General features: G+C 35.8%; 1 protein-coding gene across 3 annotated transcripts in view; it reads left to right on the forward strand.

The window, feature by feature from the left end:
- The window catches only part of NDST3 (N-deacetylase and N-sulfotransferase 3), a 202,815-nt gene extending 182,949 nt beyond the window's left edge, over nucleotides 1-19,866 (forward strand). The window contains exons 10-13 of one of the 3 annotated variants that reach the window (XM_001147455.6): nucleotides 733-903; nucleotides 2,260-2,369; nucleotides 13,697-13,799; nucleotides 15,788-19,866. In XM_001147455.6, coding sequence (XP_001147455.1) covers nucleotides 733-903; nucleotides 2,260-2,369; nucleotides 13,697-13,799; nucleotides 15,788-15,907 — 504 coding nt within the window. In that variant the 3' untranslated portion in view covers nucleotides 15,908-19,866. Of the gene's footprint in view, nucleotides 1-732; nucleotides 904-2,259; nucleotides 2,370-13,696; nucleotides 13,800-15,787 lie in introns of those variants that run through there. The other 2 variants (XM_009448191.4, XM_016952107.3) reach the window with 2 other exon arrangements.

The following is a 19,866-nucleotide window of genomic DNA, read 5'->3' on the forward strand; positions in this document are numbered from 1 at the left end:
AACTCACCACTAAGCCTGAATATTTATTGGCCAATTTAAAGAAAAGGTGATTTCCTCAAACCCATGGGCCTAAGCCTGAGCCATTATGAAACACTTTCCTATTTGGATTGCTGCTTTCTGCATTTTCTGCACAATAAATGATTCTGATTCACCGCAAAGGTTACCATTAGATAAAATAATCTTGGCTTTTAGATACCAGGGAATGTATGATAAAAGCTGTGGGTTTCAGATAATGTACATGTCAGACTTTCTAGTACTTTCTTCATTTAAAAGAGCTGATAGGCCTTTTCTAATCTAAAACTGCATTACTAGATGGAGCAAAACTATTTGGCACAAGTAGTAGGGTGCTTCTCTATTATAGATATTCACTGGACACTATAAATGGTTTGCTTATGAGCTGGAAAGAGGGCATTAACACAGCTTTCAAAAGTTTACTTTCACAATAAAATACATACACTAAGGAAACAACTCAGTAATGCTGGTGAAGGAATCCTATCGATAGGAATTCAACTTCTACCAGATAAATTCTCAAAAATTTACTCCCATAAGTATCATAACTTTAAATCCTGATGCTCCAAGCCAACATTTTCTTCCTTTACTAATTTCAAAATAGATAACTCTCCAGCAGTGAGGCACTTCTTTCTTTAGCTTTGAGACTTGTCACAAAGATTGGTTTTTAATTATTTATGCCTATGGTTCAGATTAGTTTAATTATCCACCTTTTCATCATAGCATCAGCGATCACATGAAGACCCTGCAGCTCTGAAGTTTAGCTTCTACGAAGTGATCTCAGCAGGGCCCCGTGCACCCTCGGAGCTCAGAGCCTTGCAGAAGAGATGTTTGGTCCCGGGGTGGTATGCCAGCCACATCGAGAGATGGCTTGTTTATTTCCCCCCATTTCAGGTATGGAGTAATAAGGATTTACATCATGTTAGAATCTCATTAAGTTGATGACTTTGCCTTAAGGTTAAGAAAATTTTCAATTGTTAAACTATTACTAGTTTTTCCTCTTTAGTTGTAAATAATGAGGCTATGGCAAAGAGAAATAGGCAGAAGTAGAAAAACCTTAATTTTCTAAGAGTATTTCAGGATAATTCTCCCTGCTCTATTTGCTGTGCGTACCTTTCCTGATTGTAAAAAGCTTTGAAAGCTTTAGATCCGATTCTTATCCTGAGAATAAAGTTTGAAAGAGAACCTCTTAACCAAACAAGACAAATAATGTTTTGCTTAATTAAGTGCCATTATTTCCTTTTTGAACCACCTTGCTGAATTTTTGATAAGTCCTATGTTTTTCTCAGCCCCTTGAATTTCTTCCGCCTGGCATCAACCTAGATTGCAAAATCAGCCCCTCATGGGATCATGTAAGCAATCCAGACACATCAGACATGGTATATACCTGTGAGTCTAGAGCCATGCTTTCCAGTATGACAGCCACTACCACATATGGCTATTTTAATTTATATTAAAATCAAATAAAATGAAAAGTTCAGTTCCTCGGTTGCTTTAGCCACATTTTAAGTGTTCAATAGCTAAATGTTAGACCCAGCAGCTATAGAACATGTTCATCATCACAGAAAGTTCTATTGAACAGTGCTGGTCTAGGCTAAACAGAAATATCAGAGAAGAGGTATGGATAGACAAGACCTGCTTTGCAGGCTTTGTGGCCTTTAATCCTGGTCTCCTCTCATCTTGCTGGGTCCACCCTCCTTGGCATAACAAGCAACTTCTTCTCCTTAGTTTCTTGAGGAACTTTGTCCATGTTCAAGTTTCCTGAGAGTCTAACCTTATTCTCCATATGGATTATCGAAATATTTCTTCAAACCTGACAGTGCTATTCCTGAAAGGAATCATGAGGAATGACATGTTCTCTGTCAGATTACATCTGAGTTTATTATAACCTTTCTTCTTTTCTATTGTACTTTCCAGCTTGAATGACAGGATCACTGCTTTGTCTGTTTTGAAAGTTGGTTTCCATTTGTGATTTTCTAGTCACTTTTCTAAGCTCTCTTGGTCTTTCAACTGCCTTTTTTGTTTTCATAGTGTGACTTCTCAGACTGCAAACCTGAGTGTACTTAATTGGTGTGATTTATTTCTTATTCCACGTCATTAATGAGGATGACCTGGATTCTATCTAACACCAATGCATGCAATTCTGCGCAGGACAGTGTCTCTCACTGAATGAGTTTAGAGTGCAGAAATTTTTCATTATACAGTTTACATGTCTTTTTTCAATGTGCATTTTTTTATTTGATAATTTAGTTGCTAATTATTGATGGGCAACAACTAAGAACTGATCCTGCTACAGTGATGGATGAAGTACAGAAGTTTCTAGGAGTCTTGCCTCATTATAATTACTCAGAAGCTTTAACGTAAGTTTATATTCTAATTAGTTTATTGACATTTCAGCAGAGAATTGATTTCAAAGAAATTGCAGTTTGGTCATACAACTGTCAGGTTACTTGTTCCTTATATACTGGTTATTTTTCAATTTGACATTAACCACGAAAAAAAAAAAAATTTCAACAGTGTGACACAGAAATGTCCTAAATCCTGTGTTAATTCCTAATTGTACAAAGATTTCCCTGAAAGGAAAGTAGAGAAATAAAACAGTGGTAAATCTTAAAACAAACCACAAACCTTAAAAGAAGTTATCTGAAATAAGTTCGTAAAGCCTGAGCCTATTTAACAGGCAATATGGGGCTTCTTGGAAGTATGAACAGGTGAGTAACTAGGTAGTTTAGGAACTGACTCTTCTCTCATTTGTGTAATTTTCAGAAACAATGTCATACAGCAAGAAATAGTCCATAGGTGATTGAATAAGCAGAGAGAGATGTACTATTATCGCTCCTAAACAAACGTCCTTTTTTATTTTTTCATCTTTGTCTTTATCCACTATTTGACCCTGTCATCTCTGCTTCAGAGTCCTCAGCAGTTAAAGCACTGGTTTGATTTTTCTGTTTGTTTGTATGGTTTTTTGCTAGTTTCCTCCGATTTTCTTAGGTAACTGACTCTGTAAGGTCCATGACCAGGGACCAGTAAGGAACTAGGGCTGAAGAAGGCAGTCACTCTCGGAGGTGTGCCCATGCCTGAGACTGAGTGCTGTGTCCTAGGTGCCTCTCTTACCTCACCCTAGTGCTGACTCTGGGCTTCACTTAGCATTTTTGAAGAAGACCTCTATCTTACTGCATCCATTTAGAATAGTTGGCAATCAGATTTAGGGGAATTATATTTGTTCCTACCACATGTGTAGAGCAACTGGAAGATACTGAGTTGGATTGGGTCATGGACCTGACTCACACCGTAAGTTGGTTTTTTTTTAATTACATGGACTGAGCCTTAAAAAAAACTGAAAAAGACTATCATGGAATTTTTCCCTTGTGTTTTTCAGTATAAAACTCAGTTCCACAGATCGAGTAGTTTTCCCTTTTTTTGTACTCTTTAATATCAATTTAGAAAGTGAGAGGCAGGTTTCCTTTACCTTTCAACAAACTTTGCAGGAAAAAAAAAGATTAGCAGAAAAACATCAAATACTGCTTATATCTCCTACAAATCAAATATAGAGACACGTAAGGGAGGCATTTTGCTGTAGAGGACAAAGGAGTAGGTGGAACTCTGCAGTTTTGAGCTTCCTTCCTAAGAGTCATTTATACTTTGCTGTTATTATTAACCTTCTGACCTCTGTGTTTTCTATACTATGAGTACTGTCAGAGTTTTGTATAGCTTAGTTCAAGTACTAACACAGACACTGGCCTTAGGTATTTAACATTCAACTTGACCTTAAAGAAAGCTGAGTGATTTCAGTTTGCACTTAAAAATTCAAGACCATTTTCTGTTCTGTATCTTTTTAAGCATCTCTTGGAAAAGAAAGCTTTTATTTTCTAAACAGTTTTCTATTTCAAATTAGGTTATCTGTGGGTCTTTTTTATAGAGTATGTAGCAAAGCATTGTATTTCAGAAAAAAAGAAGTACAGTATTCTATAAAGACAGAGTTGCTTTTTCTTATGGGATGGTCCTTGACCTGCATGCTGTGTATTTGTCCCCTCTGCAGCCAGCTCAGCAGCAAGCTTTTTATTCATCTCCACTGCTGAGAAAAGGCAGTGTAAACTTAAGAGAATATCAAAGCAACATACTATATACAAAGAACCGTAGTCCGTTTGCACCTGGGCTGTATCTAGCTAAAATTACTGATTATATGATTCTCTAACCTGGTTGGGGGCTCAGTGGGTGAAATAGCAAGATAAGATATGGGTAGTCCCTGAAACCACAGTTTCTATTCCAGCAGTGCCACCCAGGCTCTCACCCTGCAGGTGGAGATACTGTGTTTCCATTCCATTTCTTTTTATATTTTCTTGTCAATCATCAATTGGCCTGACATACCTTGTAAAACCTGGCAGTGCACTAGTTGTAGAATATTTGGAAGTTTCATGTCATTGTCTTGGGTCTAAATTGATCATCCTTCACCCTATGCCCTTTGTAGTTGTTTATCTGAAACCTGTCTTCACAATTTAGTTACTCCTGTTAGAGTAACTATACTGATAGCTGTTTCTGTAGTGCTTTGGAAATATTGAGGATGACTAGAGGTACAAAATATATATCGTCAGAAATGCCATTTATACCAGTTTGTATACTTTGTACACTTTGGTATTGCTTCTTATTTTTTCTTCTTATTTTCCTGCTGGTGATAATGACGACTATCTCATTGGTGCTTAAAAATTTTTTTTTCTCATTGGAAGTCCTCTAAGGATATAGTAAACTGTAAACCAATATGAATTCTCAACTAACTACATAAATCTAGTGCTTTGCATGTAGTAGAATAAATGAATGAAGCAAGGTCTATACAAATGTTTTGCTATGCAATCTTGGCGTGAAAGAGTACTCCAATTTAAGATATCTCTAAACTTATTATCTTCCATATAGCAAATTTCAGCATCAAAACTATTTTCAAGAAGAATCACAATAAGCCCCCAATGTCAAGATTGTTGTTTATTCTTTTCCACAAGTGCTAAAGAAAGCATTCAAGACTTTTAAAGATATACAAAGTCACTGAAGAATCTGTGATGTCTTAAAATGACTTATTACTGTTATCATGGGTGTTAAATGACATATTTAATGTTAAATAATCTGATTTTCTCAGTGATTGTGTGAATGAAATAAGCAAAATAAGCTTTAAAAATATAAATAAGAACCTTCTCATTCAATCAAGTAAATTATAATTTACAACTCTTGTTCCACATACCCTTAATCCCTAAATGGGATTAATATATTAACATTAGTTTTTGTGTTACATGTTATATAGTGTTTTGAAGCAATCATTTGAAATAAGACAGGAAAAACAATGCTTAGCATGGAATTGTACTAATTTGTATACACTAAAATGAAAAATATGAACTTTTAGTTTTGCCATGAATACATCTATTCACAATAATACCTAGCCATCAATGCCAATGACAGATGTCTTCATGTTTAGAAATACTAGTTAGCTAAATACCTGAACCTGGCATCTTTATGTCTCAGTCAGTTAACCTATTTGTCAAGATGAATGAAACCAGACTATGTTCTATGAATTTTTAGTATTAATTTACTTTGAAAATGTCAATAAATGGACAATGAGAAGTTGAAAGCCGAGAGTTGAGTATAGTTGTTTGTTTGTTTTGTGGACAGAGGTTAGCTAAGTCACAAAGGACTGAAGCTGCTTCAAAATTCAGAAGGACTTCAATAGCTTTTAATATAACTTCCTTGGCAACGAAATTTATATTGCCTGGGAATTGTTTTCCTACCCACTGTAGATAAATTTTAGTACAAATGTACTACACTAAAACTTTCTTATTAGCAAATTATAGTAGCCACAGTAACTAAAATCTGCTGGTTCTCTGGATGGCATGAAAGAACACCTAGAAATGCTGAGTAGGGAAAAGAAAAAAATAGTCTATTCTAATTTCTTATTATAAATTTTTAAGTGGTTGTAACAGTTCAAAATAAATAAACATTTATATGTCCTATATATCTCTCTCTCTTCATAAAAACACAATGTGATACGTAAAATTAGCTCCATTTTTTCAGATTAAAAAAAACTGGGGCACAGGAAAGTTAAGCCAAAGGTCACTCAGCAAGTAAGTTGAGGAGGCAGGATTGAAACTCAATCAGTTATCTCTGGAACCTACATTGCCAACCTGTTAAGCTCTTCATATTGGCACAGGATGTTAGAACCACAGAAAAACAATACTGTGAATTTTTAATAGTGAATAGCATATTCACAGGAAGTGCTTCCTTAAAAAGAACTAGAGCCTTAAAATGAGCTATGGAAGTTGTTTCAGATTTTATTATGAATAAAATCCATTTCCAGGTGCACTGGATGTCACTTTTCTTCATAAATATGTAATCATAAAGATATGCAAATTAAAATAACATTGAAATACCACTACATACCCATTAAAATGGCTATAATCCAAAAGACAATACCAATTTACTGTATTAGTCCATTCTCACGCTGCTATGAAGAAATGCCCCAGACTGGGTAATTTATAAAGAAGCAAGATTTAGGCTGGGTGGGGTGTCTCACACCTGTAATCCCAGCACTTTGCAAGGCCGTGGCAGATGGGTCACCTGAGGTCAGGAGTTCGAGACCAGCCTGGCCAACATGGAGAAACTTGTCTCTACTAAAAACTCAAAAAATTAGTTGGGCATGGTGACAGGCACCTGTAGTCCCAGCTACTTGGGAGGCTGAGGCAGGAGAATCACTTGAACCTGGGAGGCGGAGGTTGCAGTGAGCCAAGATTGCACCATTGCACTCCAACCTGGGCAACAAGAGCAAAACTCCATCAAAAAAAAGAGAGAAAGAAAGAAAAAGAAAAGAGGTTTAATTGACTCACAGTTTTACATGGCTGGGAAGGCCTCAGGAAACTTACAGTTATGGCAGAAACCAACTCTTCACAAGGAGGCAGAAGAGAGAATGAATACCAGCAGCGGAAATGCCAGATGCTTATAAAACCATCAGATCTTATGAGAACTTACTATCACAAGAGAAACTGCCCCAATGATTCAATTACCTCCAGCTGGTCCCGCCCTTGACACGTGGGGATTATTACAATCCAAGGTGAGATTTGGTGCGGACACAGAGCCAAACCATATCACAAATGTTGGCAAATATGTGGAGAAACTAGAATCCTCATATACTGCTAATGATAATGCATAATATATGGCCACTTTGGAAAGCAGTTTTGCAGTTTCTTAAAAACTAAACAGAATCTCACTCAACAATCCAATTTCACTTCTAGGAATCTACCCCAGAATAAATGAAAACCTAAGTCCATAAAAGCTAGTAAGGGAATGATAGCATTATTCATAATAGCTAAAAACTAGAAACAATACAAATGTTCTTCAACTGGTGCATGGCTTTGTTATATCCACACACCAGGGGGGTTTTAAAAAAAAAAAAAAAGGAATGTCCAGAAAAGAGACAAATGTAGAGTTAGAAAAGGTTTATCTGGGCCGGGCATGGTGACTCATTGCTGTAATCCCAGCACTTTGGGAGGCCGAGGCAGGCAGATCACCCGAGGTCAGGAGTTCGAGACCAGCTTGGCCAACGTGGTGAAACCCCAGTTCTACTAAAAACACAAAAATTAGCTGGGCATGGTGGCGCAGGCTTTTAATCCCAGCTACTCCGGAGGCTGAGGCAGGAGAATTGCTTGAACCCAGGAGGTGGAGGTTGCAGTGAGCCAAGATCGCGCCACTGCAATCCAGCCTGGGCGACATGAGTGAAACTCTGTCTAAAAAAAAAAAGAAAGAAAGAAAGAAAGACTTTATCTGGAACTAGGGATGACAGCAGGGATTGACTGCAATGGGCTGCAAAAATATGGGTTTTGGAAGGATAGTGGAAATGTTCTAAAACTGGATTGTGGTGATAATTGTACAACTATATAAACTTGCTAAATAGCTGAATTGTATATTTAACAATATGTAAATAATACCTAAAAAAAGTTGTTAAAATAAAATACATATCAGTAAAATGATTCCTTAAATCATAAACGTGTTTGCCAAAAGAGAACTGATTTTAAAAAACTGCAATGCCTATCCTATATTAGTAATATCTAAATGATGGTATTTTGATTTTGAAATTTACTGAATTGCTATTTTCAATTCAGTATTCACCCATAGAAATGGTTTTTCGATGTAAAGGCATTTCAGATATACTTTAGTCTTCTAAGTGTAATCTGAATGTTTTGTACAATTAACCTGCACGAGGGTAGAAATAAAGTCATGTTTTCATTAATATAAAAATGTCAGCCAGGCACTGTGGCTCACGCCTGTAATTCTAACACTTTAAGAGGCCGAGGCGGGTGGATCACCTGAGGTCAGGAGTTCGAGACCAGCCTAACCAATATGGTGGAACCCCATCTCTACTAAAAATACAAAAATTAGCCAGGCGTGGTGGCGCACACCTGTAACCCCAGCAACTCGGGAGGCTGAGGCAGGAGAATTGCTTGAATCCAGCAGGTTGAGGTTGCAGTGAGCCAAGATCACACCACTTCACTCCAGCCTGGGTGAAAGAGCAAAACTCCATCTCAAAAAAAAGAAAAAAAAAGTCACTGTTTAGAGGCTGAATCATTGGAGAATCTTGGTGCCCCTGCCCACAAGTCTTTTACAGTTATTTCTAAATATCCCAGATGATATTCCACACAAGCTTTAGAACCATTCTTACCCATTCTTGTTTTACTCTTTAAATCAACAAAATGCTATTGAATAATTATGTGCATGACTCTGGAGACACAATGATGAACAAAGTATCCCCACCTCCAGGTTAGGGTAGCCCTAGAAGCGGACACTAAACAATATATGAACACTTCCTCCAAAATGTTCACTGCCTGAAGGCCTTGAAAGGAGGGCCCCAGCCATGACAATGGTTGCCAGTGCTTACATAAAAAGATTGTTTCCTTGCTGTTCCACCAGACTTCAGAGAAACACTGCCGCTTTCTGAATAGATGTGGGGAGATTTTCTCCATCTTCTATTACACTTCTTCATTTGGGCTCTGAAATAGTATTACTTGTGTCCCAAACTCATAAGACCTTCAATGAACAGCAGTCCCTTCATCTATGATGGTTCTCTATGAATGACCAGACCCAGTCCCTCAGGCCATTGGGTAAATAAACATGCTTTCCCTTCTAGCTTCTCCTTCTCATTTTCATCCTGACACACTTATACCATTGCCTATGAGGGTATGCACACAGATGCCTAGGCTAGGTGCCAGCTACACACACAGCTTTTCTCAGTGAAGCCCAGCATGACACCTGCTGCATAAGATCTAATTAATTAGCCAACATAAAAGAAAAACCTATTTTTCTTTTGATTCTTAATTTTAGCATGTGTGGAGCTCAGTGCTTCTTAGAAAAACTTTCTCTCAGAAGACTACTCATTTTAATACACAGCATATGTATGTTCCAGTTACGTTATCTACAGCAAGGTATATTAGCAAAAAGTAATAGCTGCTCTGGATTCTGAATTTTCATCACTTGAATACTTAAAATGAGTCAGAATTCAATTTTGGAAAATTGCTGATAGCAAAATGTTAATGAAAAATATTACATCAATCACAGACTTCCAGAAATGTTGTATTAAAGTTTCCCAAAGGCTTTCATGTACAGATTATTTAAATAATACAGTCTTTATTAATGATCTCTTTGTAATTCTGAATATAGCACTAATTTATTCAGTTGCCTTACCGATTCAAACAAGACCATAAACAGCATGAAAACATAAAATGTTGTGTCCTGATCTGACACAATTGCTTTAATAATGATGAGAAACAGGCTTTACATAAATGGAAAGTGATTATTCTCTCTAATACACAAAGTCATACAGAGGCAGAAATCTAGGTTTGTATTCTTTTCATAGGGCTAGAGTTATAAATTCTACAAGATTAACTACATATAGACTACAGCCCCACATACACACACACACACACACACACACACATTAGATCACACTATCATTTTAAGTGCTTTGTTAATGTATAATTTACATATAATCACCCATTGTAATTGTGCAGTTCAATGAATACAAATGTATACAGTTGTATGTACCACCAGAATCAAGATATAGAACAAAAAGGTATAATCCAAAAAGTTTAATCATGCTCCGCTGTAGTCAACACTTTCTACTCAACTTGACCCCTAGGAATCATCAAGCTACTTTCTTTCACTTAGCATAATGATTTTGAGTTTCCTCTATGTTGCTACATCTATCAGGAGTCAATTCTTTTTTATTGTTATATATTACTCCATTTTATGGATGTACCACAATTTGTTTATCCTTTCACCAGTTGATGGACATGAGTAATTTGTATTTTTTGGCTATCACGAACAAAGCTACTGTGAACAGTTGTGTGGACATACATTTGCATTGCATTCGAGTAAAAACCTAGAAATGGGGTTGGTGGGTCATATAGTAGTTATGTATTTTAATTTCTAAGAAACTTTACAAAGAGGCTGTAATATTTTTAATTTCTACCAACAATTCTATTTGTTCCATGTCTTTGCCAACACGGGATATTTTTAAAATCAGTCATTCTACTGAGTGTACAGTGCTATTTCATTTGTAATTTTAATTTGTATTTCCTTAATGATGAATGATGTTCAGCAAATTTTCATTTGTTCATTGACCATTCATATGTGTTCTTTGGTGAGGTGTCTGTTCCAATCTTTTTTTTTTTTTTGAGATGGAGTTTTGCTCTTGTTGCCCAGGCTGGAGTGCAATGGCACAAACTCGGCTCACCGCAACCTCTGCCCCCCAGGTTCAAGTGATTCGCCTGCCTCAGCCTCCTGAGTAGCTGGGATTACAGGCATGCAGCACCATGCCCGGCTAATTTTGTATCTTTAGTAGAGACAGGGTTTCTCCATGTTGGTCAGGCTGGTCTTGAACTCCTGACCTCAGCTGATCCGCCCACCTCAGCCTCCCGAAGTGCTGAGATTATAGGCGTCAGCCATTGCACCCAGCCTGTTCCAATCTTTTATGCAGTTTTTATTGATATTTTTATCTTTTATAGTGAGTTATATATTCCAAATACAAGTTCTGTATTAGATATATTTTTTTACAAATGTTTTATCCCAGTCTGTGGTTTCCCTTTTCATTTTCTTGTGTCTTTATGAGAGCAAAATTTTACATTTTGATAAATTCAAAATTATCATTATTTTTCCCTTATGGTTCATCCTAAGAAATCTTTGCCTAACCCAAGGTTGCAAAATTTTCTGGTTTTTTTCCCTATGTTTTCTTTCAGAATTTTTATAATTTTAGCTATAAATTTTTTATTTATTTATTTATGTATTATTTTTATTTTATTTTATTTTTTTTGAGACGGAGTCTTGCTCTGTCACCCAGGCTGGAGTGCAGTGGCACAATCTCGGCTCACTGCAAGCTCCGCCTCCCGGGTTCACGCCATTCTCTTGCCTCAGCCTCCCAAGTAGCTGGGACTACAGGCGCCTGCCACCACGCCCGGCTAATTTTTTGTATTTTTAGTAGAGATGGGGTTTCACTGTGTTAGCCAGGATGGTCTTGATCTCCTGACCTCGTGATCCGCCTGCCTCGGCCTTATAATTTTAGCTATAAATTTTTAAGTTTTCAGCTTAAATTTTTATAGTTTAGGTTTAGCTCAATAATACATTTCAAGTTAATTTTTACATACAACATGAGGTAAGGGTCAATGTTCAGCTTTTTCATATAGATATCCAATTTTTCTTGTGAAATTTAAAGGACTAATCCTTTCCCATTGACTTACCTTGGCAGCCATTTTTTGAAAATCAGTTGACTGTAGATGTGTAGATTTATTTCTGAACTCTTCATTTTGTTCCATCGATCCATTGGTCCACTGATGCCAACACCATACAATCTTCATTACTGTAGAATTAGAGTAAATCTTGAAATTAAATAGTAGGAGATCTCCAACTTTGCTCTTTGTTTTCAAATTGTTTTAGCTTGTCTACTTCCTTTACATTTTTATATGTACTTCAGAATAATTTTCTGTTTCTACTTAAAATATAGTCCACTGGAGTTTTGATAGGAATCATACTGAATCTATAGATAAATTTGGAGAGACTTGGTATTTTAAAAGTATCTAGTCTTCTGATTTATGAGCATGGTATAGCTCCCTTTTTTTCTAAAACTTAACAAAGTTTTGTAGTTTTAAGTGTGCAGCCATTGCACATATTTTTTGTAAACTGTCACCCTAGATATTTCAGGTTTTCACATTATAATTTTAAGCAAAGTGTTAGAAGTAGCATTCCTAGAAGTAGAACAGATTAAAGGCAAAAGAAAAACGTTATCTGAAATAATTCTAATTGAGAAGAAAAATGGCAATATAATTATTGAATAACAAAAGCTATGTAAAGGAATTATCATTGCTATTACATTCACTTTTATATCTGAGCATACAAATTAGTGCTTTATTTACAGTGAATAATAATATAAAACCTACTTGGAGACCAGTAAAAAAGAAAAGGCCCTAAACCGAAAGTCAGCAGGCCTAGACTTGAGTCATGACTTGAATATTGAAGAAGTGTATAGTACAAGGTAAATAAACCTTGACAAACATTTTCTCCCTTCTCATTTTGTGTTCAACTAATACTTGGCAAATGTTTACAAGAGCCAAACAGTATGCTAAATGCTATAAAATGGGAAGAATCCTTCACAGCATATCCTTAAGTGTTAGAATGAAACCTCAAATGAGAAAGAGTTATATGAAATATTTTGGTAAGATAAAATGTATATTTTAATGTGCTATTATTATTTACTATAATTATGGCATAAAAAGTTCATTTAGGCTGGGCATAGTGGCTCACGCCTGTAATCCCAGCACTTTGGGAGGCTGAGACAGGCGGATCACCTGAGGTCAGGAGTTTGAGACCAGCCTGACTAACATGGAGAAACTCTGTCTCTACTAAAAATACAAAAATTAGCTGCGCATGATGGCACATGCCTGTAATTCTAGCTACTCGGGAAGCTGAGGGAGGAGAATCACTTGAACCCGGGAGGTGGAGGTTGCGGCGAGCCGAGATTGCACCATTGCACTCCAGCCTGGGCAACAAGACCAAGACTCCTTCTCAAAAAAGAAAAAGAAAAAAGAAAAAAATTCATTTGTAGGTGCTATTACTTTAATACAGAGCTCATACCAAAAGAAGAAAGTAGCTCTGAAAAAAATTAAATGGATTATAGCTAGAGAATCCTAAAAGTAATCACTCCATGATACACTGAAACCTTTTCTCTTCTATTACCTTCTAGTTGTATGATACAAGTAGCATCTAAATCCATAGACATGGAAGAAGACTGACTTCTTTTTAAACCCTACAAAGAAAAAGAATGACTTGTTTTTAAACCCAAAAAAAAATTTGAATATTTATGCATTTTTTCCTTCCAGATGAAGGAAGTAGCCTTATTAATTTCTATTAATAGGAGATGTGCTGACAATTTTTCTGTTAGGAACCTGGCAAACTCACAAATATGACAGATGAACTCAGAATTTAGAAGTATGCCAAAAGACTTTATGCAAAGGAATATAGTAAAAAAGAATTCAGTTTCTCTGGTTATAGATTGTTATCCAAATAAAATATTTATGTATTGGTCACTATATCATATGTATTGGTCACCATATCATATAAATTGGTTGAAAAATGATTTTCTGGTTTTTCTGTGTGTATTTTTTTTTTTTAGGTTTGATTCTCATAAAGGTTTCTGGTGTCAGTTACTGGAAGAAGGTAAAACAAAATGCCTTGGAAAGAGCAAAGGAAGAAAATACCCTCCAATGGATTCTGATGTAAGCATAGAGCTTAAAAATACAAACTAAATCAGCAAAATGGTAACCAATAATATCATCTACTTTCTTAAAAAACTAGTTAAAGTCAAAATTCAGCCTTTCTAAAAACTAAAAGTGCCATTTCAATTTCAGTACAGGTAGGTTGCTTATTTTGATTTTACCCACAATATATTATTACCTGTCATGCAAGAATAAAGGAAAACAATAGAATTCAACATTCTGAATAAGAACAAAGAGATAATATCTTATTCCAAAAAGAATGATACCTGCACAAAAATTTTAGTATAAATGTTAACTGAAACCAAGACAGGAAATATATCCATTGGAAAGTGAAAATAGGACCAAGATTTCTATTTTTGGCCGAGTGTGGCGGCTCATGCCTGTAATCTCAGCACTTTGGAAGGCCGACGTGGGTGGGTCACTTGAGGTCAGGAGTTCGAGACCAGCCTGGCCAACATGATAAAACCCCATCTCTACTAAAAATACAAAAAAAGATTAGCTGGGCATGGTGGCAGGCACCTGTAATCCCAACTACTCAGGAGGCTGAGGCAGGAGGATCGCTTGAACCTGGGAGGCGGAGGTCACAGTGAGCCCAGATTGCACCATTGCGCTCCAGCCTGGGCAGCAAGAGTGAAACTCCAACTCAAAAAAAAAAAAAATTCTATTTTTTTTCACTGCCTGAGTCATTCTGTTGTAGTAAGTGTGCCCTGGGCAGTAATGTAAGTTACTGATATAATATACTAAGTTTTGAGCTGTTAATATGCTAATAAAACGAAAGAAGCAATGTATTTCCCAACATCTAACATACTAGCAGATAATTTAGGCTTTAGGGAATGTAGACACACACTTTGCAGTATGTATTCAGCACTTCCTGTTTATTCTGTTCAGAATGGAGACATGGTGATCACTTAATGCTACAGTTTTCTCCATTTCTATACCGCACATTTTTACTTTAATGCTTACTTGACATATATTAAGATTTACTAATAATATTTTTATTTATTATCTGTCTAGTTAGTAGTTTCAATATAAGCATGCAAGTAGATTTTGATTTGTAAATTTTTTTTAGATCTCAGAAATTAAAATATGATTTGGGATTTTTCCCCTACAATTAATACATTACATTAACTGAGAACCCTAAGATGGTCTGAGGATCCTAAGGTGGGCTAAACTTATTAGAATACTTTAACAAAACCTTGAGGACTACTTTTTGTGCCTTGCCTGATAGATGCAGGGTCTGTCCTCAATAAACTCATAATTAAATCATATACGGAAGAGAGAGAGAGTTTCTGTTATTTTGATAAACAAACTGCATTTTCAGAACTCCAATTTTCTGTGGCTGATTAAAATATACCTTCAGAGCACTTTGAAAACAACCCTTCTTTTCCCAAAAGAAATTGACATACAATTTCTATAGTATTTCAAGAAAGTAATATAAAATATATCATATGCATTTATGTCAAAGCTATTTCCCTATAAATTTATTAAAGCTAAAATGTTTAAGAGACACTGCAGAATATCTTTCTTAGCATTTTGTTTTACTCTGGTCTAACACAGACCTTATTAAATTTGGAGGTAGAGAAAGATAAGAAAAACACAACTTTTCAGGATATCCTTTCTTCTCAACAAGGTTACTGAGTAATCCATATTGGGTTTATTTAAGGGAGTGGCTGATTTTGTGAAAATAATGTCCACAAAGCAGGTAAGAGTAAAGAGGTCTTCACAGAGGTAATGAAAATACAAATGTGTAGGAGGGATTAGAGTGGGCAGTACTGTCACCACACCTTTTGCCTCTTCCTAGTAAGAAAAATGCCAGTACCCAAGACTGTCAGTAAAATATCATAGCATGTGCTAAATAAATAGTCCATATGCTTAATACAAATTTTAATCCAGATCTGGTATACTTGGTACTTATTTCAACGTAGTCAAAGTGTATGAAATGTAATAAACAAAATAAAATGTACTTTTCTCTCCTCCTCTCCACTTAGAGCAGGACATTTCTGTCAAGCTACTATCGAGATCACAACGTGGAACTCTCAAAGCTGCTGCACAAACTGGGTCAGCCTCTGCCATCCTGGCTGAGACAGGAGCTGCAGAAAGTAAGATAGCACTGAGAGAAAACTTGAGACTTCATCATCCATGTAGAACACACCTTTTCCAAAGCTTCCAGAAGCTACCAAAAGGCAGTTGAAAAATATACCTCTTCAAATGAGAAAAAAGAACAGTTTCTTCCATGTGCTGGCATGTGGATGATTAGAAAAAAAGAAAAAGTATGTGTTACAAGCCTTGAGGCCTGTGGCCTTTCTCTTAACCCATATCTGAGCCTGTGGGATTATTGTAGACTACTGTGCACTCATGTGGAAGTCAATTGCAACCAACATAAATATCAAACACAAATGCAGAACTGTTCCATTTCATAGTAATATTTACACTTTTATATATCAACTAAGATTGTGTCTCTGTAGGTTTTTAGACCACTGTTTGCCTGTACGATGTTTTCTTATTATTTTATTCTATAAAGTGTCCTATGAAACAAGAAGCAAAATAAACATCACAATGTAGCATAAAATGTCAAAAGCATAACACCCATGAAAAGTGCTTGCCAAAATTTAAATCCACTTAAGTATTTAGAAATAATTGTAAATTATAATTTGTGCTAGATCAGAGTGGAAAAGTTATATATGAGTGTTATCTGCACCAAAAAAAAATAAGTGCTATAGCAAAAGTGATTTTTTCATATACATAGTCTAGTGAATATATGTAAAAATTACTAACTCTTCCATCACAACGTAATTGTTATACTGAAATATATACTGTAAAGCTGTTGGATGGTAAATAGAAACACATCAAGTACACCAAAACAGTAAATAACAATGTAAAGTGTACTGACTGAATCCTCTAAAAGGGAGAAATTGTAGGGGTCTAAAAACATATCATCGAGAATTCTATGTCCACTTGCTGTAAGCTGTGAATCTATCCCAGTAGTCCTCACTAGTTCTACAGAAATGCATGCCTAGAGTCTGAGGTATGTGTCATCTCCAGAAACAGGTTGACTTTTAAATGTGAATAGCTATTTTTAATGCTCCCCAAAACAAAACCTATTAAACTAAAACTAAAAACAGTTTCCCTAGATGATGTGGTTAGGCTATTTACATTTAGGTTATTAAAAAATTGCATTTTCCCAGATAGTTCAAAATAAAATTATGTAATGTAGTAGAGATTTATAACAAAAAACAAATTAATATATTATTTGTAATCTAATGTTTGCAATGATACTTTTGATATATGGCAAAGAAACATAAGCAGAGCAGAGGCCCATTTTTGAAAATATTTCACCCATCACTCTGGTGGAAGTAACAGATCATAGGTACAGTTAAGGATTAGCTACTAAATTAAATGCAGGAAGTACAAAGATGAGCAAGTCATGCTCTTGAAATATATTTACATTTCAATTGTAAATAATACATATGGTTAATAAAGTTTCCAAAAAAGAAAAGAATACATCATACTTATTTTCCTGTTAATATTTACTTAATTTTTTTTTTGAGAGGGGGACAGAGTCTCACTATGTCACCCAGGCTGGAGTGCAATGGTGTGATCTCAGCTCACTGCAACCTCCGCCTCCTGGCTTCAAGTGTTTCTCCTGCCTCAGCCTCCTGAGGAGCTGGGATTACAGCCATGCACCACCACGCCCGGGTAATTTTTGTATTTTTAGTAGTGACAGGGTTTCACCATGTTGGCTAGGCTAATCTTGAACTCCTGACCTCATGATCCACCCACCGCGGCCTCTCAAAGTGCTGAGATTACAAGCGTGAGCCACCATGCCCTGACTACTTAATTTTTAAATGTACTGTACATATACATAAAATTTAAGTAGCAAATTAATTCCCTGCTATGATTATAAGCCTTTATAAAATATTATCAAAGGTATGATTAGAAAAAAATGGGAGGAAAACCCATAGTAAAAATATTTTCATTGTCATTTTAATGGGTAAAACTATCAATTACTAATTAGAAAACAAATTGTGAGATCCACTTACTATAAATTTTTAACTGTACATTATAATTACTTTTTTAAAGTTTCATGTACCTAAAGCATATGCTAATTTTTAAATATACTATTAGCAGAAAAAATTGGAAAAATCACCAATTTTTAAGACTCTTGACTCTAAAAGCAAAATCAAAGTCATTTGGACAAATATGGGAAACACAGTCTTCATGCTTACTGCTGTCTCTTTTATAGCAGCAGATGCCAGACATGCTAGGAAAATTACTATAGTCTTCCATCTCCACCAACTTAAGAAAACTGGCTTAGGAAGGTTAAACATAATGAGAATAGGCCTCAGCAGTTATATACAGTGTCATGTTTTCATTTGGCAACAACATTTATTCTAATAAAAAAAGAAGAGAAAAACTGATACATTTATGCTTTAATGGTAAGATGTACATTTGAACTGCTAAGCAAAGCTGCTAATGGCATATTTTGTTTAGGTAAATCAAGTTGACTGAACACCTCATCCTTTTAAGTAGATGTCAAAAACATACTCCGTGTTTGTATAAAGACAGGAGAAAAAGGAAGAGATCTTACCAAAATTTATTCATTCACAAGTACATGTATTACGCTAGCTAGAGCAGCAAACCTGTGAAAGGATTTTTGACCACTCAATGTGTCTTGAAGACAGCATCAAATTCTAGAGGACATGCATACTTTCCACATTATATACTCCAACTGGTTAATATGCTAATCTGAAAGTAACATAAATACATATGAGAGAATAATGAGAGATAATCTGATTTAAAACTAGCTTTGTATAGAATTCCCTTTTTCATTGTTTAAAATATGAAACTTCCTCAGGAAGAAATGAAATGGTTATTTCAATGTTTATAGCTGTAATATTCTTGTCATTCACATTGAATGAAAATTACTGGAAACATTTTTTTCTCTGAGTTTTTTAAAATAAAAAACCTGGATATAATTCTGATAGTAGCATGGTACCTCATATGTACAACAATAAACTGATAGGAAAATGAAGAGTTTGGACCTGGTGATTTTAGGTAATCAGTAGGTATTTTATTGTTTTGGCCTGGGGGTGAGTGGGAGGTGGTTACGGAACATAGATACTACTAACATAATTCAAAATGAAGAGATAGAAAATTTTCAAGTAGGATATATATCTATCCTATATTTATAAAACCTTTCACAGATCCTTCTCCTCCTAAATTTATATGTTACTTGTAGTGAATTTTTTTTTAGTTCTAATAAATATAATGCAGTTTCTAGGTCATTTATGGGACCCTAGAATAAGAGAATAAGAGAATCACACAGCTGTTACTAAATGGACTTCAGAACAGGAATGATTATAGCATTTCTTACCCCCAGTATTCTGTTCTGCTCCATACCAATGAGCCCATTTCTTTCCTCAGAGTTTAAAAGGTGTTCATCTCTCTTTTCTAAAAATCTGGCAAAACAATCTCTGCAAAAAAAGGAGGGAGGGGGGATTCGGGGAGTTTAAATTTAGCCATTTATCTTCATTCTCCACAAATTTTCTTTTCTCTCTTCCAATCCCTTTCTTTTCTAGACATCAGCTTTTCACATGTTGCAACCCACCCTATCTCGGGGCACCAGCTGAATACCCCACAGGCTTGCCTCCCACAGACACAGCTCACTGATTGAGCTGGGACATCTCATCTCATCTTCTGCCTTCAGACTGTGATTTACAGCATTGGCTTCCCTGTTCCTCAGGCTTTCAGTCTCAGATTGGATTACACCGTTAACCACCCAGTCTCCAACTTGCACAGCAGATTATGAGACTTCTCAGCCTTATTAATTCGGCTTTTTTGGAGAACTCTAAGACACACAGTTTCACTTAGATTCCATCTCCCCAAAAATCTGCAATCTACTTTGAGTAGGCCTTTCACCAATGGCCAAGGATACCTAACAAAATTTGAGGGCCACTTCTCCCCAAACCAGTGCTGCTACCAGTTCTTGCCATTTATTGTCCCTAATTTGTTATCTATAAAAGTTCTCTATATACTCAGTGCTCTTAATAAATGTTACAGCGTAAAA

Source organism: Pan troglodytes, chromosome 3, assembly GCF_028858775.2.
Source record: "Pan troglodytes isolate AG18354 chromosome 3, NHGRI_mPanTro3-v2.0_pri, whole genome shotgun sequence".
Classification (NCBI taxonomy): Eukaryota; Metazoa; Chordata; class Mammalia; order Primates; family Hominidae; genus Pan; species Pan troglodytes.